Source organism: Natator depressus, chromosome 23 (assembly GCF_965152275.1).
Source record: "Natator depressus isolate rNatDep1 chromosome 23, rNatDep2.hap1, whole genome shotgun sequence".
Lineage (NCBI taxonomy): Eukaryota > Metazoa > Chordata > Testudines > Cheloniidae > Natator > Natator depressus.
The window spans coordinates 2,171,464-2,199,269 of NC_134256.1; the positions used below are offsets into that span (position 1 = coordinate 2,171,464).

A 27,806-nucleotide genomic window follows, 5' to 3' on the forward strand; every position below is an offset into this window, starting at 1 on the left:
CTCTCAATACACTAAACAGATCAACCTCCTTAAGTCTCTCATTGTAAAGTGTTTTTTCCAGCCCTGGAATCATTTTTGTGGCTCTTTGCACTTTCTCCAAATATACCTGAACTGATCTCTTGGGATGAAGCAGGTTCGATCCTAGCTCTGCAGATTGCTCTGCTGGGGCATGGCCCTGCCTTTTCTACATCCCTTTTTCAACATCCAGCTCCCAAGAGTGCAGGGGGGACCTGAGAAGGGAGCGGGGTGGGGAATGTGTTGCTCAGCCCTTTGTGGCTACGAGGGGTTACTGACAAGCTGTTTCCAAGATGATGAATGCTTTTAGATGTCGAAACTGTGAATTTTCTGCTTCCTGGAATCTCAGCAGCTGAAATGAAAATGTATAAATTGTATATGTTTAAGGTGGATTTATTTACAGTGGGTGAAAACAACCAGCACAAATATATATTCTGGTTGCACCTAAGTGTATATCAACATGCATTTTAAAACCTATGGCAGTGACTTTCAGATCCTAGGTCCTCCCACTCAGGCTTGTGGGTTTCACGCTGCAGCACTAAAAACAGCTGTGTAGACACTCAGGCTCGGGCTGGAGCCCAGGCTCCGATGCCTGAGGCCGGTGGGGGAGTTCAGGGCCCGAGCTCCACACCAAGCCCAAACGTCTACACAGCTGTGTTTAGTGTCATAGTGCAAGCCCGAGTCTGTAGACCTGGGCTCCGAGACTTGCTGCTGACGGTTTTAAAATGCAGTGGAGACAAACTCCAAGAGCTCAAGTCATGGACCATAGCCCCATAAGTGCTGCACACCTTTCAGGGTTTGGCTAACCACTGAAAATGCCAATAGAGCTGGATGGGAAATTACTTTTTTCCCCTGCAAAAAAATTTCAATTAAAGCAATTTTGGTTTTAAGTATTTCAGGGTTATGTTGAAAAAACAATATTTTTCCCAGTTAAAACCTGAAAATTTGATGAAAACACCCCTCACCCCATCCAAAATTGTTTGACCAAAAAGCCATTTGATGGAAGTTTCCTTCAGTTCTAGGTGCCAAATCTGATGGCACTTGCGGAGGCAAAAAGCACACCCTTATTCCACACAGTTTGCTGAACAGCCATGAGACGGTAATGACTTTCAAACCCTGCTGGAAATGCAGAAAGGTGCAGCAGAGGCCAGCAAATCAAGGGTTGCAGAGAGGTCCTTTCTGTTGGTATGTCTAGAATCCTCCAGTATGTCCAGCCATGCCAAGATGTAACGAAGCAATAAGCTACAACCATCGTACAATGGGATATCTCCATACCCTGGGATGGGGCAGGGTGGGCAGATGGGAAAAGCAAGCCAACAGGACCTCAAAAAACATTTAAGCTGGGGGCTTCTAGAGGAGTCCAAATTCCATGAAAATTAATTGGGAGTTGGGAGCCTAACCTGAGGCTCTTTTGAACCCCAGCCTTCAAGCCCAAGCCTGCAGACCTTACTATGGTTATTAATGTATCAATTCTTTTCTGCTCACAACTTTCCAAGGCCAAGACCCTGTTTAATAAATACTAGGGTTAGAAATGATCCGGCTTGATTCTCCATTGACCTGGCATCTGGTGCAGTCATTTCACACTCACTTCGCACTGGTGTAAGATGACCGCACAAGGTGGAGATGTAAGCCCCATTGAGTGACTAGTCTCATTCTTGCTGCTGCGGGAGCCAGATATGTAACACACCATGAGCACTACAAGATTGTGAGAAACCCAAATATTGCTATGCCCAGGAACTAATTTATAATCCAACCTGGTTACAAAGATGGACCCTCATCTTACAACCAGACTTATACAAGCACAGGCATACACCCATGTGAAGCCACACTGCCCCAGTGAAAACCGCGAGGCCCAGAGAGAAACCAAGAATATGCTTGCGAGGATCCGACTGGGGTCATGGTTCCAAACTGTGAGGCAGAATATCCCTTAACCGTATTTCCTCAGACAGAAATGTTGGGTCATGTTTGTAACCAGCTGGGTTGTGATCAGGTTCCTACATGTACTTATAAGATATAAAGGCTTAACTTGTTTACTGTGGTTTGCAAAAGGGAAAAACATCAGACTGTCTTGCTAAGCAAAAGCACTACAAATAAAGGCTACAGTAATACAAATAATAATAAACGAGCCATCTAAAGTCAAGAGCTCATTTGCATATTTCAAAACTGTATTCTAAAGGTCTTTGGAAAGAAACACAAAACAATTCATATACAGTATTTAAAAAGAAGAGCAATTTAATTTACACAGAAGTACTAAATGTACATAATTCTTTAAAAAAATTGTTATACACAATAAATACAGTACAAAATTATTTTATAGTACTATATTTTGTTTCGAACTGTGATAGCGTTCACTGGTACCAGCGGGGCAAGAAAGAAAAGGGGGTTGTTTTACTTGGTTAAGGGGTGGGGAATTTTCCCTCTCCTTTTTTGCAAGTGTTACTTTATTTCAGGAGGTTTGGTGGGAGGAAATGAACAGTCAGGGATGACAGATTTACTTTTTGCCATGATTTTTTTTTTGCATTTCCTCTTCCTCTTAATTCTACATCAGAGACAAGCTGACGTGGATAGGGGGCAGCTAGAGTAAAAACTCGTTAGCTGTCCCCCTGCAAAACTGTGTAAATTAAAATGTGCAGAAAAGGGGTGAAAAGAACCCCACTCCTTGCTGCGAAAAGAAAAAGGTATGGTCACTTCAAGTTCATTTAAAAATACTGGGAAGTTATAAAATTTTTTTTCGCGTATACTTCCCTGTAACAGTGAGAAAGCCAATGCGCATCAGCCTTTGTTCAAAAGGGGAGTCTCTGGTTTTAAAGTTATCCATCTTGCAGAAAAAGGAAAAAAAATAATGCTCTAATGATCCCAAGCCACACTTTCTTTTAGATTAAAGAAAAGTAGAGACTAATCAAAAACCAAACAATTTAATACACATTTTTTTTTATATATATATATATATATGTATATATAAAAAAGAAAACGCCAAATATTTTAGGCTGGGAATTGTCATTTCTTATTGCTGCCTAACCAATCCTCTCATCACAGAAAATGAAGGGTTAAGAGGGGCCACTGAGCGCTTTGACCTCTAGTGTTTGCAGGCCAATCCAAAAGGGGGTTCTCTCCTTGGATTTTTTATCTTCCTGCTCTGTGCCATAGAGCAGTGTTCAAACGCAAAAATAAAATCTCAGTAATAACAATAAAAATAAAAAAATCAATCACCTTCCGTTTGCTTGTCTTTTAACAAGCCCAGGCTACTGTGATAAAACAGGAGACCTCCCTTCTTAAGTACAACCAGTGCTTCAGAATGTATCAAAGGCAGTTCACAAGCAACAAACCTTGAAAAGTTTGATTGAGAAGGCTTCCCAAATGGAGGAATTAAAATACACCTGGTACAAAGGCAAAATTCATCAGGCAGTTTTGTGAACTGCTACACAGCATGAAGCGAATGGAAAAGCAACACTGCTAATTTTTTTTTTAATAAAATATTATTAGAAAAACTTGTGGGCACAGAGGTACAGACCTGATACAGAACTATCCAAAAACCTACATCAGTGGTGGATGGTCCAATGTTAAAACACTCTTGTCAAAGAAAAAAAGTAGACCGTAACTTTTTATTTTTCATTTTTGGTTAAATTATGCCCCCTAAAAAATTGTCTTCATTAAACTGCAAATTTTCCTTTAGACACAAACTTTTTTCTACTTCACAAGACACGTAAAGGGTTAAAGAAGAAGAAATTGATGTTGAAGAATAGTTTGGGTGAGCAGTCACTGTCCAAAACTTTCTACTTTCTCCAGCAGTCTTTTAATTATCGTTTGGGGGTGTAAAGAATGGTGATGTCTTTTCCTATATTGCTGTTTTCCAACAAGGACAACACCTCAGGGGACATGGGGACATTCAATTATGTGCATAAAGGGGCTGGAAGTGAATAGGATGGTAACAAACACTAAAGTTGGACTTCAGTGTTTCTGTCACAGGTAAAAAGCGATTAGCTAATAAAAGGTGTGCAAGTGACACTAAGGCCAGGTGGTAAAGAGAGAGCCTGCATGTGACGTTCCATTCCCAGCTATTCATCTCCCATTGGACTAGAATATGTGTGTCAATTCTGTACTTTCACAGCTGGAAGGACCTGATTGCATAAGCTTTTCTATTCTCTTTGTTGAGTGCATTCACAGCTATGAGCGTTAAATGCACTCTGACATATGCTGGTTTATAAAATGTCTTGAGTATTTTTGACCTAATGAGCATGTACTGAGTTGGCAGGGAGGTGGCAGAGGCAAGAATGATTGTGCAAAATGAACACTAACTATAAGAATTGAAAACAAGGAACAAAACAGGGGATTTGGGTATGTTCAAAACTCCTCAAGAGTGAGTGCACGCATTTCTTAAGGAGGTTTGTGTTCACATAAGGGATCCAATTACTTACTGCTTCAAGCCACCAGTCCTCCTGCCACAACAATTCCTCTTCCCCACTGCTTTTAAGCCAAACTCATTCTTGGAAAATACTTGCTTCCATCCACTGAATTGCAATAGCTGCCTCTGGAGTTCTAAATGAATTACTTTCCCCTTTTTATGTTTCTTGGTGTGGAGTAATGAGGGGCATATAAATACTTTTAAGGCCTCTTTTTAGTAAGAAATGAGGAGGAGAGGAAGAGAGGAAAGTAACAGGGTCCAGATTTTCAAAAGCCCTCAGCATCCAGAACAGTGGGACCTGCTGGGTGTTGAGGATTTTTGAAAATCAAGTTATTTCATTTAGATGCCTAAATGTGAGCTGTTGAGTACTGAGCCATCTTGAACATCTATTCGCAGAGGGAGAAAAAGAAAAGTTGCTGACTTTCTATATTTCTAGTTGAGTCTCTTGGGCTATAATGCAAGAGTAGGCTGTTGAATTTTAAATGGAGTTTGCAGATTTTAGGACAATGTTAACCACCAAAAATTGGTCCAGAAAGGAAAAGATACCGTGATGATTTACAAACATTCACATATCCTCAATGACTGAGTTTGAAGTCTGGTTGTAATGAGCGTATGAGACTATGTAGGAATTTGAATGCAGTTATGGCTAATTCCCAGGCCCCAGAAATTAGATTTATGATTTCTTCTTGGAAAGAAAGGGAAGCAGCAAAAGAAAAAATAATAAAAGATTTATAGTTAGTGGATGAATGCAGTTCATCTGGCTTCCTATCAAGAGCTCAAGCAGCTAAGCTCCAGCACAACTTGCTGGGCCTAACTTGTTCTGTTGGTAAAACACTGGGACATTAGCCAAGGGGGTAGCCTGTGTTTAATCTGCAGCCTGACCATGTGTTTTTTTTTTTTTCACATGCAGAAAGCAGGAAAAATAACATGGACTTGGAAATATATGAAGCAGCTACTTATTAGGTAACTCCCAGAACGAGGCCAAACAGTTCGGTCTCTTAAAGCATACATTCAGGAGACGAACTGGAGCCTCTAAAATATGTAAGAGGGTATTGCGTGTGTGGAAAAGGATTTAGGCCTACTTTTTAAAAATAAGTAATGATAATTAAAAAAAAAAAAAAGGAGACGACAGAAGAAAGGTTAGGGGAATTTCTGGCAACCGTAAGAGTCACAGTGCAACCAATTTTAGTAATGGCCAAAAAGGGGTTTAACAATGTGTTTGGCCAATGTTGACAGTGTCAAACAGTAAATCTGCTCCAGCCCAGTCAGGAATCTACAACAGAACCTTTTAAAATATTATCTTTCCCCCTTAACAATACAGGTTTAACAAAGCAAGGGCCCATGCACCCTGGCTGCCCTGCCATGTTAAAAAACTGATTAACCTTGTAATGCCAGAATAGACAGGGCTAAAGATCCAGAACTTGCAGCCTGAAAGAACCCACTGATGCAGCAGGTCAATGAGATTCACAACAGGTGACTAATGCCAGCGCACACAACGCAGGGGTCTCCTGTGACAGAGCGAGAGTATCCTGAGGCTGACTCACCACTCTGTGCACTTGGTACTATAAATCGAATGAATCAAGTACCAGGTGGTTAACCAATCAACAAGGGGATTCAGCTGTCTGCTGATGATGGTTCAGAGAGAGACAGGACGGAAGGCTGGAAGGAAGGGCAAAGGAGCTCAGGATTTCAGAGTGGTGAGATCTCTCTCTCCCTGTGCCTTGGTAGTAGATAAAGACTTGAAGAAGAGCTTATGTTGTGGGGATCAAACACTTGTATAGTACACTGTAAATAAAGCACATGATGGCCAGCCTCCCCAGGAGTGTGTGAGGATTGTTTGCAGCAAGGAATCCAAGGAACCCCGAACTGTGACACTCCCTCACTTGGCTCCTCAGGTTACATATTATACTATGACCCTGGACAGGCACTGACTGGGTGCTGAGCTGCTCTGACTCATGGGGCACGAGCTGCGCACATTGATGGCTGGCGGAGGAATGTTACATAGGTGTGAGCCTAACGATTTGGAGGAATCTGGGCCCAGTATAATCTTAATCCCCCCCGTTTGTGGAAGCAGCCTTTATGCTCACAAAATATCTCCCCGACAACACTACTAGAGACACATGCGCACTTGCAGACTCACACTTCTAATGCCTCCAGAGTCGGCAAACTTTCTAGGAGGCCAGTCCCTCTTCCAGTGAAGTCGATGGGAGTTTTACCATTGATTTCAATGGAACCACAATTTGGCCGTAGGAAGGAATTCATTGGGATATACTGAACCCCAGCATACAATACATGAGAGACCAAAATGTGGAGGGACTGGTGTGGTGGTTGTGCCTTTTAAGATTCAAACCCTGCTGTGGGGATTGCTGTGAAAAGAAAACACTGAACTTCCATAGAATAAAGGAGGTGGTGGCCCCTTATGGCTAATCAGCACACAATGCTAACAGGCTTCCTTCTACAGGAGTCTGATAGCAGCTGCAATTCAGGGCATTCATTACGGGTGTGGGCTGCGGATGGTAAAACTGTAAATCAGTTTAAGGAAAAAAAATAAGCAGAAAAACTTCCAAATTCAAATGGCTCTAACTGATAACAATGACAATTTTTTCACCTCTTCTGTTCACCAACTCTCTACTTCATCATCCGAAAGGATGGTAATGCCAACAGGCAGGTACCTGGCTCCAGGTTCACAAAGATATGTTTGCCCTCCTTTCCCATCCTCCCTCAGGGACACTTTTGCAAATTCCATAGGTCTGGTAACAGGAGAGACTTTGATATCAGAATAGTGTACGTCTGTGCTAATGTTACAATCTTTTAAGTTTGATTTTTCACTCAGTGAGATCTCTCTCTCTCTCTCTTATATATGCACACAACACAGAAAATTCTATATTATCTCATGAACTACTCTGGGTTTTGCAGGTTACCTGTCAAGCCATATGGTGGGAGGTGTGTGTATATAAGAGCAAAGAATACAGATAAGTGCCACTTCTGTGCTACCTCCATAGTTACAATTTTTTAGTAAGCCTGCCAGACAAGGTAGTAGCTGACACCTGTTTTCCTCTGAATGCCCTGCTCTGAAGATGTTCTCTAAAGGGAATTTCAGCACTGAAGGCAAAAAGGAGGATCTGTTTTAAAAAAATATATATATAAATCGGTGAGATAACTATTAAGAGGATTGAAACCCATTAATTTATAGAACTCAGTGCATAGAAGAAACTGAAGAAAGAAATACTGTAAAGGATCAAAAATACTAAAAGGTGCTAGAAAACAGGCTCACACTTTCACTTGGGATGGGGAATCCCTCAGTGGCTGTAACAACACTTAAAACTGCAGTGTGTTGTATCAACCCAGTTGTGAGCAATGTATTTTAGGGGAGCCTGAGATTCTCACCCAGTTGATTTTTATTGTGTATTATTTTAACTTCCTGTTCATTTATTGTTACCCTCCTGATATTTCACCACTTCTTAATCCCCACTTTGGGCAGCTAAGAGCACTGGGAGTGGAGTGAAAATTACCTTATCCAGGCTTCCACCTTTGATCATTATCTGTCTTGCCTACTGATGGAAAAGGAGATGTTCTTATGCAGAGTGACACCCCTTTACACACGTACACTCCACACCAGCAAGAGGAGATGCACTCCCTCACAAATCCAATTCTCCCATCCTGGATTGAACTGTGGGATCCCATCTAAAGCAGCAGAGGCCTGCCAACATGAGAGACTCCAAGCAGGTAGTGTGCTGATACTGCAATCCATTTGTATGGTACATGCCATGCCTATGGTGTGGTAATGAATGACGTCAATAAGCTGTTGAAGGAAACAGGACTAATGGGACATCACAAATACTTGATGGCACTGATGCAAAGCCCTAACTCCTACTACCACCAATAAAAAATGGAGGTAAAATCAGTGAAAAAGCTCTAATGGGATGAATGCCACACATACAGGTTACAGCATCTACATACACACAATTAAGTTATGGTTACATACACACCCAAGTGGGGGAACAGTGAAAAGAAACCATGTATTTCCACTGTCACAACACATTTGGGTAAAGAAATAATAAGGCATGAGTGGGAATAAATAGATCCTCCTCAGGGTTTCTGGTATTAGTCAATGTAAATTTTTTGAAGGGTTTATGTCTGTTATTTGTAGTGAAATAAATGTGATGTAGTACAGCTCACATTTCCTGGCATTTTCTGTATCACAGAAAATTCTTAACCATTATCCATGTGTTGGCCTGGTGTGAGACTGACCATGAGTATGATGATAAGCTCGCATCAGAGAACAGGAAGACTGAACTGGAATGACAGAGCCCTCGCGCATTGAAACAAATGTTATAACACGCCCTGATGTTAATTTCAGTAGGCAGCATTTAACTGATAAATCTAGGATTAGAGAGAAAAGTGGCAGCAGTAGTATACGTGTAAATTCTAAAGAGACTGTGGTTGGAATCCTTAGCACAAGGCAGGTGTTAGAACTCAAATCTTGACAAAGCCACTGGAAGTTTGTCAGCAAAAGGCCTGGTATCTGATCGATCACAGCATCCACCTGCTCATATAAATTTAATAGGGCTTCTAAACCTCCCTGTATGCCTCTGAGTTTGAGTGCCTGCAGGATGTGGAGAGAGCGAGAGCCAGAATGGGAAGAACTAAAGGAAAAGTAAAATCAGGAACTGATCAAAAACAAACACACAGGGGGACAAGTGGGCCTGGTGGCATAGTAAAAGTGTTTAGCACTGCTATGAAGAGGATGATTTGGGTTTGTCACTCAGTCTAATACTCTCACATTACAGACTGCCTGGGGCTAGCAATGCTGCTAACATGGAGAGGAAGGAGTACCTTGTATCATTCAACAGTCTCCTCTTCTCACTTATTAGGAAGAGGCATTGATAGGTCCCTAAGGGAGCCCCATCCAGTCCTCCTTAGGAGGTCGATGGTCATGACACAGGGTCTCAAGAGTACAAACTATAAAAACAGCCCCATCCCTTATGCTTTAATAAGGAAACAGGGGACCCGTATGGGAAAGCAATAAGATGAAGGTAACTGAGATAATGGAAGAAGAGTATAAGAAAACATTTAAACAACAACAAATGATGAAAAGCAGAAATGTAAAACATGTAAACATTCATTTGGCATTTTTGCTTTCTGCCTTTGCCTACTTCCAAGCAGAACACTGCAACACGATGCCCTGGCCCCAGCCTGTTCTCTTATCAGCACACCCCCTGCCTTGGAATGCTGCAGGGAAATGCCAGGCCAGCTTCGCTCCTAACACAGCTTGAATACACTTTGCCTGGTTGCTACCAAAATATCAGGTTGCCATGGAGTACAACATAAAGCAATGTAACCACCCCCCTCAGACTAAATGACTGCATGATATTCCTCTCTTCCCCCATCTCCCCTGTGCTGCTCCTGCTAGTCCTACCCACAGCTACTCCCAAGGGAATTGTTTCTCTTCAAGTTTAGGAGTAAAACATATAGATTTGTAAACTTTCTTTCTTTTTAATGATTAGTGTTTGCATTTCCTTTCTTGACTATTTTTTTTGCCTTTTGTTGACCAATGAGAGGTTCCACAAGCCCATGCTCGATTCTTGAAATAACTTAAAAATGAACAATAAATTTTGCCCCTGTGGAATTTCCTGCAGAGTCCCCTTTTGCCTCACACTGGCTTGACTTGCAATCTGTTCAAAGTTTAAGATGGGGCGGGAGGAGGGGAAACTGATCAATCAGATATTCAAATTAGCAATTTGTTACAGAACCTAAATTACACAGCCAGCACTACCTATGGGCCCCATCAATCCCCTCCCACCCGCCTGGTTGCTTCTCACTTGCCGTTATAGGGTGTATTTGATGAGACGAGTGTATTGTAAATCCAGCCTCAGCTTGTACTTTACAACATCCAAAACCCATCATATAAACACTTGGAGGAAGCATCATTAGGACACCCTCTTCCCCCACTCCTGCTGGTGCCAGGCCCGAGCCATCGGGTCTCTGGGTAGGCGGCACCACTGACACCCATGGTGCTCGAGCATTTCAACCAGCAAGAGCTTCTTCTTCGGTCCTTGCTTTCTTTTCAGTTTCTGCTCTGTTTGGTTTTCTGTTATCTGTTCAACGTCCTTGCTCCAAGGCCGCCATTGTGATTAGGGGCAAGGTAAGTGTCTGTACGATGGACAGGTGAAGAGAAAGGGGAGGAAGAGGAGTTGTAAGAGGAGGAGGGTGTCCGGATGTTCTGACCCCCAGTCTGAGGTTGCTGCAGGTTGAGAATGCTGTCAATGGCACTCTGTAGGTGCTCATTAAGGGAGTCATCCTGGGGGCTGTCACTGGAGAAGCTGGCATTATCCACATCAAAGGACTCCGACTTCCTGCGCTTGGCTGGAGGCAAGGGAACCTCCCAGGTGAGCTCCGAGCCAGAGCTGTGGTCAGGGGGCTCCGTTTTTATCATTCCGTGATAAAACTCATCCTCTACTTCTGCAAGTTCCTTCATAAGGCCACTGGTAGAGTCATCGGTCTTCGGAGGGGCAGGGCTGTCTTGCATCACCAGAGAACGGGCATCGCTTCTGTTGAAAAACAGAAGCTTGGAGCTCTCCTCCAGCTTGCTCTTCTCTGCCACCACCACAGTTGGGGTTTCATGGGTTTTGAGAGAGGTGATCACGCCTTTGGAGCCATCCTCCTGCTTGATCACAAGGGTGCTGGGGATCGTATCGACCTTTGGGATGCCTCCCTTCGGACAGGCATCAGTGGCTTTATCTGCTATAAAAGCATCCACGTTCTCTCTGTAAGTCTTACGAAGCGGAAGCCTGCAGTAGGTCACAATGGGCTTTTTCTCCACAGGCGCTGAGGTTACATGGTCAATAGTCCCGTTCATTTGCCCAGCAGTGGTGGTAGTGGTGGTGGTGGCAGCTGAAGAGTGCTGGTCAGCTGTCTTGATGACTGTGCACACCGGAGGCGGCTGGTGAACTGGGTCCAAGGCAGTGTTGTGCACCACCTTGCTGAGACCAGCCTCCTGCTTGATCTTCAGCTTAAGCCCGATCCGGCTCCGTGCCTCATAAGTTTTGATTGGGGGCTTGCTCCTTGAGGGTAGGGCATCCTCATCTCCATCCAAAGAAGGCGAAGCTTTTGCCCATGTGACAGAAGGGGAGCCGCCGCTGTGCTTGATAACCAATTTGGTGGGGTGGATCTGGGTGGCTGTCTGCACTGGAGGCACCTTTAGGTTCTCAGAAGCTGGGGTGAGGCTGGATACAGAGGCTAGAGCCAGAGAGGAAGTGAGGCTCTGTGAGCGAGAAGATGATGAAACATACTCATCTGCAACAAAAACACAATGTCACAGTCCAGCTAAAGCAGCACACTGAGATAACATAACAATGATAAAAATGATAACAATACGTTACAATAAGTGTGTGTCAACCATAGAACTAATAACAATTCTTGACTTTCCCTAGCATCTAACAATTGCCCTAATTAATTAACTCATCCTAAAAAATCCCATAGTCCGTAAGGGAAGTTTTATCCCTATTTTACAGCAAATCACCACCAGAGCTGGGATTAGAAACCCTGAAGTCCTGACTCATACTCCCTTTCTTCAATCACTAGACAGTCTCTCCTTCAGGAGAAAGGAGCATTTTGGCATCTCAGCAATTCCTTACTTTTGTAAACAAAATTAAATAAAATAATTTTTACAATCAACACTTACCCTGTTCCAGCTGGGATTTATTTTCTGTTCTGTAATTTTACCCCCTTGCTAGCTGCTTCTTCTGTTTCTCAGCCCCTCTTCTCTTTCTCTTAGCTAATTTTCTCTCTTTCTGCCTCCTATATGGCTTAGTCCCTTGCTGGCTCAGCCTTCCCCATGTGCTTTCACTGAACACACAAAGTAGAGGAACACAATCATTCAAAAAGCCACCTGTGTTCCTTTGATCATGAGTGCCCAGCAGGAACCATTTCAGAGCCCTGGTAATTTGGCTGTTCATGTTACAGACACCAATGCCTAGTTGCTCTTTCTTCTCTAGGCTGCACAGATTTTCTCCTTGTTCCAAGGCTCTTTCCAGCTTTTTCAAGTTGAGCCAAGCAAATATATATTACTGTGAAAAGATGCCATAAATTTACACAAGCCCATTAGTATAAAGGCACCCAAAATTAGGGCACTTGAGACCTGTAAGCAATTTATCAGGAGCCTACAGGCTGCACCTAATTTGTATAAAATGGAGAAGGCTGCAGCCATTGACTTCTTTGATACAGTGGGACAGATGGAGGCGCCTACAGAACCCAACACACACTGCTCAATCTTGCTCTGAGCAGCCTTCCACTCAGGTCATACAGAAGTGTTGTAAAATGGGACTTGCAGTCTCTGCAGACTGACCCCTCTGTATTCAGATGAAGTTGGCTGAGAGCTGGCACGGGACAGCTCACTGGTTTACAAGTTTTCCAATCCTGCCTTAGTAACTTAAAAAGGTAGGAAAATACCTTGTCTAGTTTCTAAAAGGGAGAGGTGGGAGGAGCAGCATATGAATAAGTGAGGTGCACGGATAGAAATAATGTCTCCCCAACCTGGTTTCTCCTTTGCTAGCTGTTTATCAAGAGCCAACATGGTCTTTTCTTCCTGAATAAACATTCGATCGATCATCACCATCTCTGCAGAAGGGCTGACTCTCTGCAGACCAAAAATGAAAAACAGGTGAGAGGTGGAGGAAAAGAAAGGCACAGTAACCACAGTACAGAAATTAGGGATCCAATCCTAACCTACAAGCCTCTCCAGCTTCCGCTTTAGGGAACCAACCACTAACACAATGGTGAATTACCTTGACATGTCACTGAATAGTGCTTGTTCTCATAGAGCTGGCACAAGTCTTACCCATGCACTGGAAAGCACTTTTCCTCACGTAGACATTTGGGAAGGGCTTTTGGGTAGTGGTTTATAGTATGGAATCTCTGCCTCTCTTACAGCACAGATAAGGAGTCATAATTTTAATATAAACTTGTAATATAAGTTAATGTGTCATATTTCTGGGGTGACCAAGCATTCCTGTCCCCATTAAAAAAAAATTCCAGGCTTGCTGGAAAATTACCCCTCGCTAATCATAGAATCATAGGACTGGAAGGGACCTACGTAAGTTAATGTTTTATTTTACTTTTAAATTGAAATGTCCTGTTTCAATTTAAAAGTAAAATAAAACATTACTTTACGTAGTTGTGATGCGTTCCTCCCAAAGGTAAAAGCCTTTTCCCCAGTCTCCCCTACTTACAGCTTGATCCTATTCTCACTGAAACCAAGTGAAAAGCTCCCACTGACTTCAACAGTGCAGGATTGAGCCCTTATACTTCAACATAGTCATATTTTGTAAGTGAAACTGCAATTTAAACTCTCATTACAAATGCATAGGATAGATTAGAGCAGACCAATAACCATGCTGACCATTATACCGTTGAGCATAGTCGCGCATAAAGGCCAATCTTACCCGAGACTCCTCTAAGAGCAGCAGGCGGTATTTGTTCAACATAGCTTGTGTGCGTTTCAGCAGTTGGGTGGACACTGTTTCAAACTCTTCATCTACTAAAAGAAGAGGTAAAGAAAGAAGGCTATTTGTTTTTTTGTATACAGGCATTGCTGGGGCTATCTCATTAGGTCTGAAAGGAAAATCTCCATTCACTGAAAGACATTTTATATGACAAGGTAACTGCAGAAACAGGACTAACGTTCTATATCAACATTAGTGTTACTAGAGGACTCAGCAGCAGCAATTGTGATTGCTCCTTCAAGTGCTTTCCACGTCAGCTTAGGTTTCTTCCTAAAGTATGTGGCTAGTTTTAATTGTTCACATGATCATGTGATTGGTCCCATAGCTTAGAGGGGCAAGGAACTATTGAGACAACAGATATTTTTCTCTATGTAACATCAAGTGGTTTTAAATGATCTCTACACATTCAGGATTTGCCTGCTGTGACTGCAGCTCTTTGCCAGACCAGGAGCTGGCTGTATGTCTGGATTGCAGTACAGCGCCAGGCAGTGAATCAACTCGACATTTGGAGTAGAAGAGTGCTTCAGCAGACAGTTTTGAGGAACACAAGAATTGTCAGACTGGATCAGACCAAAGGCCCATCTAGCTCAATATACTGTCTCTGACAGTGGGCAATACCAGATGCTTCAGTGGAAGCGACACAAAACACCCTAAAAGGACAACTACGGACTAATTTACCCATAGGGAAATTTCTTCCTAATCTCCTCCCTCCCCCATTCAGTCAGTGGCTGGCTTATGCCCTGAAGCAGAAGACAGGTTTCAGAGTAACAGCCGCGTTAGTCTGTATTCGCAAAAAGAAAAAAGAAAAGGAGTACTTGTGGCACCTTAGAGACTAACCAGTTTATTTGAGCATGAGCTTTCGTGAGCTACAGCTCACTTCATCGGATGCAGAAGAGGTTATGTCCATATAATATATTTTGTATCCTGTCTAATGTAACCATGGATGTTCTCATTATTCATATACATGGATAAATCCTTTGACTCCTGCTAAGCTTTTGGCCTCCATCATATCTTGTGGTAATGATTTCCATAGGTTAATTATGCGTAGCACATAAAAGTATGTTATCAGTTTCCAATGTACTGCCTTTCAATTTAATAAAATGCTCCCCTTATTCTTCTGTTATAGGAGGATAAATAAGAGCACCTGATTCACATTCTCTACACTGTTCATTATTTTACATACTGATATCATTTAAAAAGAAAGAAAGAAAAAGAAAATCACAGCCTGCAGGCAATGGATATAAAAATGCTTTTTCCTGAATTTTAACATTAGGGAAAGTGATCCTTCCTGCTTCAAATGCACATTATAATAAATAGGTTGATCGTTTTTCTTAGCGGAAATAAATAAAGAATGACGCTCCTCACAAAGCACTATGCAGTATTGTTGTAGCTGTATTGGTACCAGGACATTAGAGAAACAAGGGGGGCGAGGTAATACTCCTCGCAAAGAGAAGAACGATACCACTACATGGGAAGAAGAGGCTGAACTCCCTGCACAAACTGGTAATGTGGAAAACTTCATAAGGCACATATACCACACAGATAAAGTGAGTGAGTTTAAAATTGTTACTTAATGTTTATAATAAACTTTGAAAATGTACAGCACTCTGTATTAAAACTACTCATCGTTTTCTCTTATACAATGCCTGGATGCTCAAGGGGTCTTTTACAAACTATGCACAGCACTCCTAAAATTAGTTTGGGAGAAGTTCTATGGTCTGTGTTATACAGATCAGACTAGAGGAGCACAAGGGTCCTTTCTGGCCTTGGAAGCTATGAAATCCTGCCACTTCTGGGGTGGAAGATGGTGAACAGCAAAGCAGCAACAGGGGAAAGAGAAATTTTGACCAAGGATACAAGGGTAAACTCCAATTCTTATGAAAAACCCTAAGGGATCATTAGTGGCCTTAATAAGCAGACAAGGACTCTTTTTTTAATGTCTCATCCAAAAGCTCCACCCACAGAAGCCTGTGATGAAACTCAGTTTATCTAGCTTTGAAAGATTAAAGGGCTGAGACACTGCCAGATTTCAAACATGTGGTTCCAGGAAGTTTATTCAGGTTTTGCGGATTTTATCTTTTTTCTGGAGCGGAAGCAGAGCAGCTTACTTCTTTCTTTTCACGGCTGGACAAATCCATTTTTCCCCGTGACCCACCAACCGTGATCTCTCTCTTGCCAACATCAGAAGAAGAGGCCTCAGTTTACTTCCTCAGGGTTAGGCCCACCTCCATTCTGTTGCTTAGCTAAGCCCTGCTAAGTTTAAAACACTTTTCTATAGTTCTAGGACTACTAGTTATCACCCTTCATTGTATACACAGCTGAACTTACCCTTTCTGTAGTCGTGGGTAGAGGGAAGCATCCCCTGGTAGACATGATAGGGTAGAAGCCTTTGTAAGGCATCTTCAAATGATCGGAATGAAGTTTTATAGTCAGGGTGCAACACTGCTCCCTGATGTTTATGTAACTGTTCCAAGAAACTAAAAAAACAACAACAAAGGACAAGTCAGACAGTTGTACAAAGTGTATGGAAATCACAGACTCAAAAGCAGAGATAGCTATAAAAGCATTATGCTGAGTGGTTGAAATTCTAATTGCTCCTCCTTCCAATATATATAGGCTGTTTGCAGTGACTGAAGCATGATATACAGAGGTGCTCTATGGCTTACCTTCTCTGTCTGCAGAAAATGAGTTTTATATGTGTGGAACATGAAATACACATATGTGCACACATGAGGAACACACCCACACACAATATTACTGATCACTGCTAATACTGTATGTAGTTTTATGGTTGCCAAAGGGCACTCATAACTGAATTATATAGCATCTTGTGAGATTTCTGGGCAGCAGCAAGAGGATCATAGAACAGGTGAAAGGTTCTTTTGATACATGGAATGTGACTCAGACATCCTATAACTCAATTATAAAAGTGCCCCCTGGGAGCCTTCAAATTATATTACTACACAGTTTTACTAATTAAGGAAAATGTAATTTATCTTCAAGTTAAATAGTCTCATCCTCCTGACACTAACAATAAAGTTGGTTGAGCTAAAATGGTCAGTGATGGAATGTGGTCTGCTGTGCATGTGTGAAGTACTATGTGCAGACATGGATATAAACGAAAGCAGCGTAATACATAGCTGGCTATGTTATAGGTGCATGTGTGTGTGTGTGTGTATGCACATGCTAAACACACTAACACAAAAGGAGAATGAGTGCAATCAGAGAGAAAGAAGAATGATTGACCATACAGGAAAAGAACCACAGCAAAATTCTGGAAGAATTATTCTCTTCAGTGTGAAATGTACATTCGACCAGTGTCACCCATGGGGCCCTCTGGAGAGGCACTGAAGGGCATGCTATGTTACCAAGAATTGCCATGCCATGATAAAGTATCATGCTTCCTCCCCAATAGAGTGGATTACGATGCACAACACTGCATGACTCCAAAGCTAACACAGATGCAGAATATTCTGTTAAACTTTAACCTTACTATGCATGTGATGTTACTGTTACCCGTACACTGCTTTCTTTAACTTCTTAGCCTCCAACACACGCTCTCTGGCAAACACTTACCAAGCTTCTTTGCTGGGCTGTAGTGTAGGAGTTTTTTTCAGACTTCCAAGCTTACTATCATACTGGTAAGACAAAAAAATGCATATGAAAGGAATGAGTAATCAATAGATTAGTTTTACTCTGCAGAGAATGATGAACTAACAGAGGAACCATCCAGCTCACATTAGAGAGAACTCTTTCTGTTCAGTAAATTAGTACAAGGAAATTGGAGAATAAAATGGGATTGTAGGCTGGAGGAAATCAGTTAGATGATTTTGGAGATTCTGGACAAAGTGCAGAAAAAAAAGGGATAATTCTTGCTGACGATTCTAACAAAAATAGCTTTGCTCACTTTAAACATGGCAGCTTTCAGGTAGCAGAAACATACAGCTTCCTTTTGAAATTCCTCACTGACAGAATAGTAAAAAATAAAATAAAATTGAGCTATTATTTGAAGGAAATAAACATTTGTGTGAACTCACCTGCTGCTGGGATTGGACTGGGACTGAGGGCACGAGTTGTGATAATCCTTTCCCAACTACTTGGATCTGCAAAGGACCTTTTCCAAGATTCAGGCCAGAGATGGAGCTAATCACTCCAGGCTTGGCCTGCAGAAGAAACAAAGGATCTCTTTTATTTGGGATCCCAATATGAATGTAATGACTACAAATTGATTACCAAAACACACAGCAAGAAACTACTCGCCAAGAGGATGTCAGTCATCAGTGAAATGACTTAGGATGGAATTCCTTAGTGTTGATATGCAAACATCTATGAATAAATCTTTTTTGATGTGTAATTATTTTAACTTGCACTTCTAGAATGTACATCCCAACAGTATTTGCATGCCATTAAATAAATTGGGAAGCATATTAATTCCCTCAAGGAAGAGGAACAAAGCTCTCTTCCCCAATGGTCTAATTAATATTAATAGGGATAATTATTTGTTTTCTTTTTGTTTAAGAATTCATAGTACTTATAAAATCAAATAATTATACGCCAAAGTCAAATGGTTTCTGAAACTTAATTCCTTCTTCCCGCACAAAAAGAACAAACCTGGAGTGAAACTCACTAAGTTTTGTTCATCCTTGAAATGGACAAACTACTGTGAAGAAGCATTAAAAATGAAGCTCTCACCTGAACTGGCTGCTGTACGGCAAGAGGTGTTCCTGGTTTCCCTGGCACTGTAGTCACTTTCCCCCCAGAAACAGCTGTGGAGCCACTGGAAAATGTTTTACTCTCTGAAGGAACTGGAGCAGCTATACCTAGGAAATATAAGCAGATTTTAAAACAAAATCCAAGTTTAAACAACAATAGCAACATGTCTTGGATTCCTGCAGCATATTCCACCTTGAAGAATCTTTAAGGACTATCTAGAGGTACTGGGTTTCAGAGTAGCAGCCGTGTTAGTCTGTATCCGCAAAAAGAAAAGGAGTACTTGTGGTTAGTCTCTAAGGTGCCACAAGTACTCCTTTTTTTAGAGGAATTGGGAAAATTTTCAAAGGCATCTAAATGACTTACGTGCTTTTGAAAATTTTGCCCACTACTTCAGCTATCACTGAAATGCAACCACTTATGCCAGCTGTTTAACAGCACACAGCAACACTCCACAACAGGGCAGCAACGGAAGTGAAAAAGACCACCACCTAATTAAATTGAATACTAATGCAGGGGATTGTAGGGAAGCAGAATGCAATTATCAGGACACCAGGGCTAACCACCTCTACTCTTGAGACATGCACCAGGGGATCTTAACAACTACAAGTGGGAAAAATCTTAGTTTTATACCCATGCAAAAATCATTACTGCCAGCAGAGCAGAGAGTGACTGAAAATCAAAATACCACCACACTGTAAATATGTATTTTTTTTCCTTTCTTTTTTAACAAATGAAAATATGTGGACTTTTTTTCAATACCTCAGATTAGTTTGTTCAGTGTACCATGGGCATAACATTAAAAACTTTATTGATTTCCCGTTTGTGAAAATGCATGGAAGCAGCTGACAGGTGCCTAAAATAACTGACAGGCACAGTGTATAAATCTAAATAAGTAAACATGGGGTGGGGAGAGGTGGGGCAGAAATACAGAGCACCTGTAGTCTAAAATTCATCCCTGTATAGCGGACGAGCATAAGGCCTGCACATGATTTAAGTCCCACTTAAATTTTTAAACTAGGGTTTAAATGAGAATTAAGTGCTGCACTGACCCTAAACTAGCTTTTAGCATGGAGTGAATTTCACCCATAGGTCTCAAAGAGCTTTACACAAGAAGGTAAATATAATTATTCCTGTTTTTCAGATGGAGAACTGGCGGCTGAAAGAGGTGAGTGTCTTGGCCAAAGCAACACAGAAGGTGAGTAGCAGAACTGGTATTAAGGATGTCTTGACTCTCCAACCAGGGCCCATATCTGCTCCACCATGTTGGCCCCCAATCAGCTGAGTTACTTCAGATTTATACTCTGTGAATGAGAGCAGCATTTGGCCCTTGGACTTCAATGAAATTTGAGGGCACTCAGCAGCTCACAGAATCAGGCCCCTAGAGAGAAAGATGATGAACTTCCGAACATCATTTTTAGAATAACTTTTCTTATTGTATATGCATTTTGAAGTGTGGAGGGGAAAAAATGGGGAGAAAGAGGAAGCTGAAAGTCCAACAGAAATGTAACAGAATTTCCCCTTCCCCTCTCTGAGCACGCACGAGGCATGGCTTTAGCAGCTTACACGTTGATGTTGTTTTGTTTTGATCAACACAGATGTCTGCTGCAGCAGTGCTGCGAGCTATGCCGGCTGCCCTCCTCCAATACTACCACCTCCTCCCACTCCCACCTTGTACTTGGCCCTTCCCAAGAACGGGAGCCACCTCACTCGAACCTGCAGTAGAAGGCTGGACTGCAGCGGGGACAGATGGGTGGCTGTGGACTGGTGCTTGCGTTGCTGTCACTGCTACTGACTGTCCTTGGCTGCTAACCAGGACAGATGAAGGCTGACTGCTGAAGTGGCTCAGAGCTGATGACACCTGGCTGGTGGAAGTCTGGTGTTTCGTTTGCAGGATAATCCCCTGGGGCACCTGGGTTGGATAAATGACAGAGGCTGAAAAGATGCCCTAGCACCATCTTTTGGTACATTTTATCCTTTTACCTTCCTTTTTAATCTGCTATGTACCGTAAATATTTCTACCCAACAGCAAAACATGGGAAGAAAGGGACCCTCCCTTGCTCTCATGTTTCCAACACAGTCCACTGGCTTCCATCCTATAGCCCCAGGATCTCACAGAGTTAGGCGGTGAATGTAAAGGAAACAAAAAAGGTCTTTGCTTTGCAGTGGGAATCTCCGGGTCTGTCAGCAACAAGAATTTAAAATCCCATGAACATGTCCTGTGTGCTTGAAATACAGCAGACTTGATCCCAGACTAAGTCCTTTCAAGGGAAATTTATTTCTAATATGCAGTTTTTTAAAAAATTGAGTTTGGCTCCCCTTTCCCCTGCAGATAAAGTGACAGTAAAGACAATATTTGGAATGTGGATTGTAAAGAATTTGTCTGATGCTGTCTTAGACATAAGGCCTGAGCCAACTCTCACTGAAGTTAATGGGAATCAACCGATTAACATGAATGGGAATGGATTGGGACCTACAACTCCAGGGCTCAAAGTTCGAAGTACTAATACTTAGGCTTGGTCTACACTATAGTTAGGTCAACATAAGGCAGCTTACAATGACCTAATTATGTCAATGTCTGCACTACAATGGTGCTTCCGCTGATGTAAGTGGCCCACTGCAGTGACTACACCCCAAAGGGGCGGACAGCTGGAGCCCTTTCCCCACCCCAGCCCTAACAGTCTGAGCTGTCAGTGGGGCGCAGGCTCACAGCTGTGAGTCCCCCACACCTTTCCCCACCTCCTGGTGAGGGATTGCGGGGGGTGAGGAGGCAGCTGGGCTCAGGTTCTCCTCCCCCTCACCCCAATCCCTCACTGGGGGGTTCTAGTTGTGAGCCCTACATAGAGCTGACAGCCTGAGCCGAAAAGTGAAATAATAGCCACTGAGAAACTGACGAGAATGTCAGTTTCATCGCTGGTAGCCTCCTGCTGTGAAATCGAGCCCTGCACTGTCAGCCCCAGGGCAGGAGGGTGGGGGCGCTCACAGCTGTGAGCCTGCTGGGCCGACAGCTCAGGTTGTCCGGGTGGGGGCCTCAGCTGTGAGCCAGCGCTCGTCTAACGGCGGGGGGAGGAAGCTGTGAGCCCCCTGCCTATAGATGAGGCGGTCAGCCCCAGAGCTGCCAGGCTCCAGCTGTCGAGTGTCCCACAATGCCCCACTTCAGTCAGTGAAAGTGCTCCTGGGAGGACACGCACCACAGACAGAAGGAGCAAGTGTGGACATGAACCACTGCTTTAATTACTGCGGTAACTGTACTTTGACTTAAGGTGACTTAATTTTGTAGTGCAGGCAAGCCCTCAGACTCCCTGGAAACAGGCGGAGACCCCAGCAGGGTTGAATTATTGCTCTGTCTGCTCTGTGTGGATAGGAAAGATCCCAAGGGGTACTTTTCACAGGAGCATGTGTTTGCTTTTATCTCTTTGTCCAAAAATTTCTCTCCCTGTTTTGGTTCTTGAGTAATTCAAGTTGCTAAAGAACTTGGAAAAGGCCAAACCCTGTAAATCCTAAATATTAAATAATTGTTTATTTTATGTACTATTTACATAGTAGTTGATAGCAAAGATACACTCAGGGCTTGTCTACATGAACAATTAGTTTGTGGCAAGCTGGGGTGTCAATCTATCTTGCACCAGTTTGCTGCGGTGCTAACGTACATTAAGAGTTAGTTAATTCACTTTAATCTAGTCCTCTTTGAAATGGGATTATCAAAGTGAACTAAAACTGTTAATGCACAGCAGCAGGGTCCACATGGACAGGTCGTCTGCAGCAGGCTAGCATGGGGTACAGTCACACCCCAGCTTGCTGCAAACTAAAAGTTTGTCTAGACAAGCCCTTAAACAGCTCCAAAACTATTCTACATTGTTATTGTTTCCTAAAGGTTGACAATGTCCCCATGATACTAAGGTCAAGATAATTCCTTCCCAGAGTACTATTTTAAAAACAAACAAAACAAGATATAACCTTGGTAGTCCAGATGATAGTTTTTTAAGGTGGTGACTTTTGCGATTTGCATATCTGTCCAGAAGAAGCTAGGCTGAAATCTCTAATTTCTAATCCCTCTAACCCATCCATTTTCCTTGATATATGGGGGTGTATTTTTAATTTCTATAGAATTATATTTCTACAGACCCAGGCCAAGTTCAATTTACCCTCTTTGATGGCAATTATTTACCTGCTGGAACCTGTCCAATAGCTGCTTCTGCTGAGGAGCAGGATTTGGAATTGCAGAGAGTGTCTGGAATTGATTTGGGACCATCTGAAAACTTCTCTGTTGTTCTGGTGTTAGGTGAAGGGTCTGGGTTGGGACTGGCGGTTTGATTTGGCTCTGGGAAGGGAACTGGAAGTGTGGAGAATGCGTATGCTGAGACTCAGTTGGAGCCTGGATCTGGGACTGCAGCCGTGCCTGCACCTGGGTCTCAGGTGGGGACTGGATCTGAGTGGCAAGCTGAACTTGTAGCTGCACATGTGGAAGTGTTGCCAGCTGAGGCTGCCCTTCGGCCTGAGACTGTGGTGGCTGGAACTGTACCTGAGGCTGCGATGGGGGTCGTAAGGGGTGCTGGGTAGGACCGTGGGGGGATGATGTGATTTGATTCTGTATCACGTACAAGTTCTGCATTTGCGTCTGAGGGGTGCAGGACCGGGAGAGGGGTTCAGAAGGAGGCCTGGACAAAGTTTGTGGCTGGGAGGGAGGCCTTGAGTGAGGCCGGGAGGGTGGTCGGGAAAGTGGCTGTGGCTGTGATGGAGGACGGGACTGGTGGGGGGACTGCATCTGTGAGAGGTGTGCAGGCTGGAGCTGGGGACTCTCCCCCATTGGAGGATGAGGTAGCGAATGGGACGGGGAGGCTCCAGGGAGCTTCTGTTGCCCTGCAGGTAACTGAAACAAAGAAAGAAACAGGGAATAAGTTAGTTAGGGCTGATGTGTCTTATCACAATCTTCGCATGTTCTTCAGGCATTTTAGGGTATGTCCACACAGCAGAAGCTCTACAAGGACTAGTGTGCCTGAGCTAGCTTGGATCCAGCTAGCGCTGGCAGTAACAACAGTGACGAGTGCACAGTGCAGGCTCCAGCGCGAGGAGTACAAATCCAGTACAGACCCTGGGTACGTAGTCAGCTTGCATGCTGCACTCTCTTCACTACTACTGTTACTTGTGCTATCTGGATTCAAGCCAAACCAGGTAGGCTTGCCTGTGCAGACATACCCTTAGACTGTACTGCAATGCAAACCACTCTTGAAACATAAAAAGCCTGGGGCTCACAAATTGCTTTTAAATCCAGAAAGCCCACTGAACTCAAGTCACTCTGTGAAGGGGTTTACAGAGGCATTGCCTATGGCAAAAAGAGCTTGAGGAACTGAGCTCTTTCTACCACTCTCCTCTTCCGGTTTATTCCAGAGAAGTGTTTCTTTGAGCTAACCAGAGCATACGCAGAGTGAGATTTCAGGGGCACAGTTTCCAGCTCTCATACCTTCCACCAGGGATGCTTGTGGGCATAGTACTATCATCTGTAGATTTATTGCACTGGCTAGTCTGCTTAGAAGCTACCTTCAAAAACGTTTTAAAATCAGTAAAAGAAACAACTTGGGAATAAAACTTGAAAGGCATCTTCTATGGGTGTTCCTTAAGCTTCTGAAAACAGCTCCAAGTCTCAGCCAGTGTAGCCAACCTTTCCCTAGAAAGCCTTACTGCAGGGGTAGAGTGTTTGTACCAGTGTGTGAGAATATAAATAAAGCCCAGCCCTTTTGCCACACAACTGTGACACCATGAAAAAGGGGAGGGAGAGGGCGTCCAGCTTCATTTTGAAAATGTATTTAAGTTCCTTCCCTAGAGCCCCTGTCCTCGTATGATCCCCCCGTGGGGCACAAGAACCTCCTTGGTTTTATTTACCCTCCTCTGTATTGCAGCATCTTAGCTCCTTCCTAAGCTCTCTTTGAATTGCTTAGAAGAACCCTAGGCATACCTTTTTCTCCTTTCCCACAGGATCTAATCAAAATTAAAAATGCCTTCCCCCCAAAGCCTGAGTCCACTGGTTCCCCGCATAGTACAGTACTGTACGACCACTACATTAGAGCCCACAAGCATTGTTAATGGTGCTAACCCTATGAAGGCATTGGCCATTGTGAGTCCCCTGATATGAGAGCTAGGTCAATATCACGCTCTTTTAAAATTAAGGGGGTGAAACTGATCTATTATAAAGTCTAGTTCTCAAGTCTTATTATGGCTAAGAAGAGCCTTTCGACTAACACACCACTTTAAGTCTACCACAGCCCTTATTATAACCATTTGCTACTAAAATATAAAGAATAAAAGAATAATAAAGCCTCTGGCAGGAACACAAATGTACCAGGACAGCAGCGTGCAACTGTGCAGGGACAGAAGAAGAAAAAGCATCGCAAGACAGCAGCAGCTTCCAGCATTAGTGAGAACCTGCAGGCAAGCAAGCAAGAGCAGCAGGAATTCAGAGAGTAGACAAACGGGCAAGTGCCACAGATTGACAACAAGGGCCAGAAGGGGGTATGTTTTGAAGGGGAAAGAAAGATTCAATAGGCCTGCTGATGCAGCAATGCCTGGACATGTCCCAGTCTCCGATTATAAAGGCAATTCCCTCAGTCACAGACCTTGGTGTGAAAACATCTGTAACTCACCCAACCCAGAATGCTGATGTTTTATATATTGGCTGGAAACTTCCAAATTGAACTAAATTGCAATCTGAACTCCCATCTTCTCCAGGCTGCTCACATAATGATCACGGGTGATAAACTACTCAGGTCCATTTGATCACTTTGGCTACCAAGTTCCTGGATTCTGCCTGAAGTCTGCTAACCACACCTTGGAACCCTGACCCATGCACATCATTCTTCTCCCTTTATTGCTTTCTTCTCAGAATAAAAACAAGTTATATTTTCCTTTGTTTCTGGGCTGTTCTAAAAACAGGGATGCAGCTGCTTTTATTTTAAAACAAGGTGCAGCTGGATTTTGTATCATCTTCTCCTAGCTATATAGATCCACCATAGAAAAATGAACCAGAGAGCTGAATTTGGATGCTATAAATATTAGAATCATGGAGATATGAGATGGAAAAGACGTATTACAACATCATCCAAGCCACTTCTTTGCCAACATGTGATGGTATCATGCACCACAACTCTTTTGCTATAGAAATGTGATTATGAATATTTATGTCTACTTATATACACATTTTATAAAATGTGTGTGTGTGTATATATATATATAAAATATAAAAACCCACACACATAATGAACTTAAACTTTTGATTACATTTGAGACTGGTCAAAAACATTTTAAAAAGCACACATTTTATTAACAATTTTCCTTTTTAACTTTTTTTTTTTTTTTTTTTTTTTGGCAAACCTCATTGCCACCAAGAAAAGAATGCTTGCTTGTTTCCACGTTTCTATATAGCACAAAGGCCAGTCAAAAATATCTCTCTGGGAAACTCACACAAAGAGTTTTATAACACATGGATTCAGGGGCAGACTCACTGTCTATGCAGTTACTACAAACTTACACCAATGTAACTGAAATCATAATCCTACCCTCAGACTCCTCATGAAAAGTCACCCTAGTTAGAAGGAAGATAAATGTGCCAGAAGCAGAATTCTTTTCCCATCACATTTTTTGCATTACACCACAAGAGGGCGACTTCTGTTACTACTACAGAGGTTACCCCACCACCACCCACATCCAGGTTTGTTTTGAAATTTGAAAAATGCTAGTGTACACCTAAGAGATATGCTAATATTTTGTCCTTGTGTATTGGTCCCTCCCCTCCTGCAGAGAGAGAGAAAGCAAAAAGCAAAAGGGAACTCTAAGAGGAAGGACCAAACAGATTAGACAGACGCTAAGGACAGAAGCAAGAAAGGAAGATAGGCCAAAGCAGGCTGTGTGGAATCACAACAGGTAAGGGCTACCTGGCAAGCCAGTGCCTGTTGGGAATGGCTGGCTGAGAACTGAGGTATAAGATTCGGTCCTTTGGACTCCACCGTTGCCAGATTCTGATTCTGGGTCAGCTCTCGGCTGGCAGGCGGCTGCAGAGCTGTGCCCGCACTGCTGCTCACTATCACTGACGCTGGGACACTGCTTGTGGTGCTGAGAGCTGTTGTGGCTATGCTGTAGATGGGCAGAGGCATTGGAAGGTGTGGTGGTACTGTGGACTGATTCAGATTGTTCTCCTGCTGCATTTTCAGGGATGCCGGATAAAACTGCTGCTGCTGCTGGCTCCGATCCTTCTGAAATTTCCAACAAATTTAGCATTGACCAGATTTCTGGTTCTTTCTCCTTCTTTTTTTCTGTTGCTGTTCACCATCCAACCCCCATATTCATTCAGGCCTTTGCTACTAATGGTACTCTATTAACAGTACCTCAACTAGTTGTCAAAAGCAAATAGTTTCTGCTCTTGCTCTTCATCATGCCCACCCCCAGATATTGGTACAATACTTTTCAGGACTCTTCACACGCACTAGGCAGATCCAAATTACTGTTCGGAAATGAGACTACCTCCTCTGAAGATGGGAAGAGTCTATATTTAAAATTCTGCAAAATTCTGCAAATTTTATTTGTCCCACCTCTGTACAGCCTGTGGCCTGTGCTCCCCAGTGCCATGCTGGAGCCTCCATATTTATTAGACAAATAAAATTTGCAGAATTTTGCAGAATTTTAAAATATTGTGCACAGAATGCCCTCCGGAGTAAACTGTATCAAAGCAACAGTTTATGCCCTACCGAGAGACCTAATGTGAAATGCAGAGAACATTTCTACTGGATGGTAGCTTTACACAATAATAGAATTTGATGTGATATCAATCTGCAAATAAAAACAAAAAACCTCAAAGCCAAGACTTTGGGAGCCATGTCTGAGTTTCCCATTCTTACTGCCATTCCCCACCCTTGTGCTGAGATAGTGCAGCACATGCAGGATTCATAGAAAGTCATTTATGGTTTAGACATGCGAGGGGTTTTTTCCTCACAGTACCCAGCAAGAAGAGAGTAGGCTAGGGTTCATTTTTGTCTCTGAAGATCACAGTTTTTGTGAATTTTTTAGGATCTCAGTGACACGTCTCTCCTCAAGTTACTTTAACATCTGTACATTTCTTTTCTTGTATATAGTAATAAACAGTGAATATGGTAGTAAATGTTAGTGTAAAAGGGTTACTGTCAAGATCA

General features: G+C 42.8%; 1 protein-coding gene across 1 annotated transcript in view; it reads right to left on the bottom strand.

Moving 5' to 3' along the window:
• Nucleotides 1-3,006: 3,006 nt before the first annotated feature.
• BICRA (BRD4 interacting chromatin remodeling complex associated protein) overlaps nt 3,007-27,806 on the bottom strand; it is a 111,175-nt gene continuing 86,375 nt past the window's right edge. Inside the window, exons 6-15 of the mRNA XM_074937300.1 lie at nt 26,556-26,873; nt 22,799-23,500; nt 20,347-20,542; nt 18,613-18,740; nt 17,958-18,083; nt 17,497-17,558; nt 16,249-16,397; nt 13,861-13,955; nt 12,953-13,055; nt 3,007-11,713 (exon numbers count right to left, since the gene is read on the bottom strand). Of these exons, the coding sequence (XP_074793401.1) occupies nt 10,512-11,713; nt 12,953-13,055; nt 13,861-13,955; nt 16,249-16,397; nt 17,497-17,558; nt 17,958-18,083; nt 18,613-18,740; nt 20,347-20,542; nt 22,799-23,500; nt 26,556-26,873 (3,081 nt within the window). The 3' untranslated portion in view covers nt 3,007-10,511. The remainder of the gene's footprint in view (nt 11,714-12,952; nt 13,056-13,860; nt 13,956-16,248; nt 16,398-17,496; nt 17,559-17,957; nt 18,084-18,612; nt 18,741-20,346; nt 20,543-22,798; nt 23,501-26,555; nt 26,874-27,806) is intronic.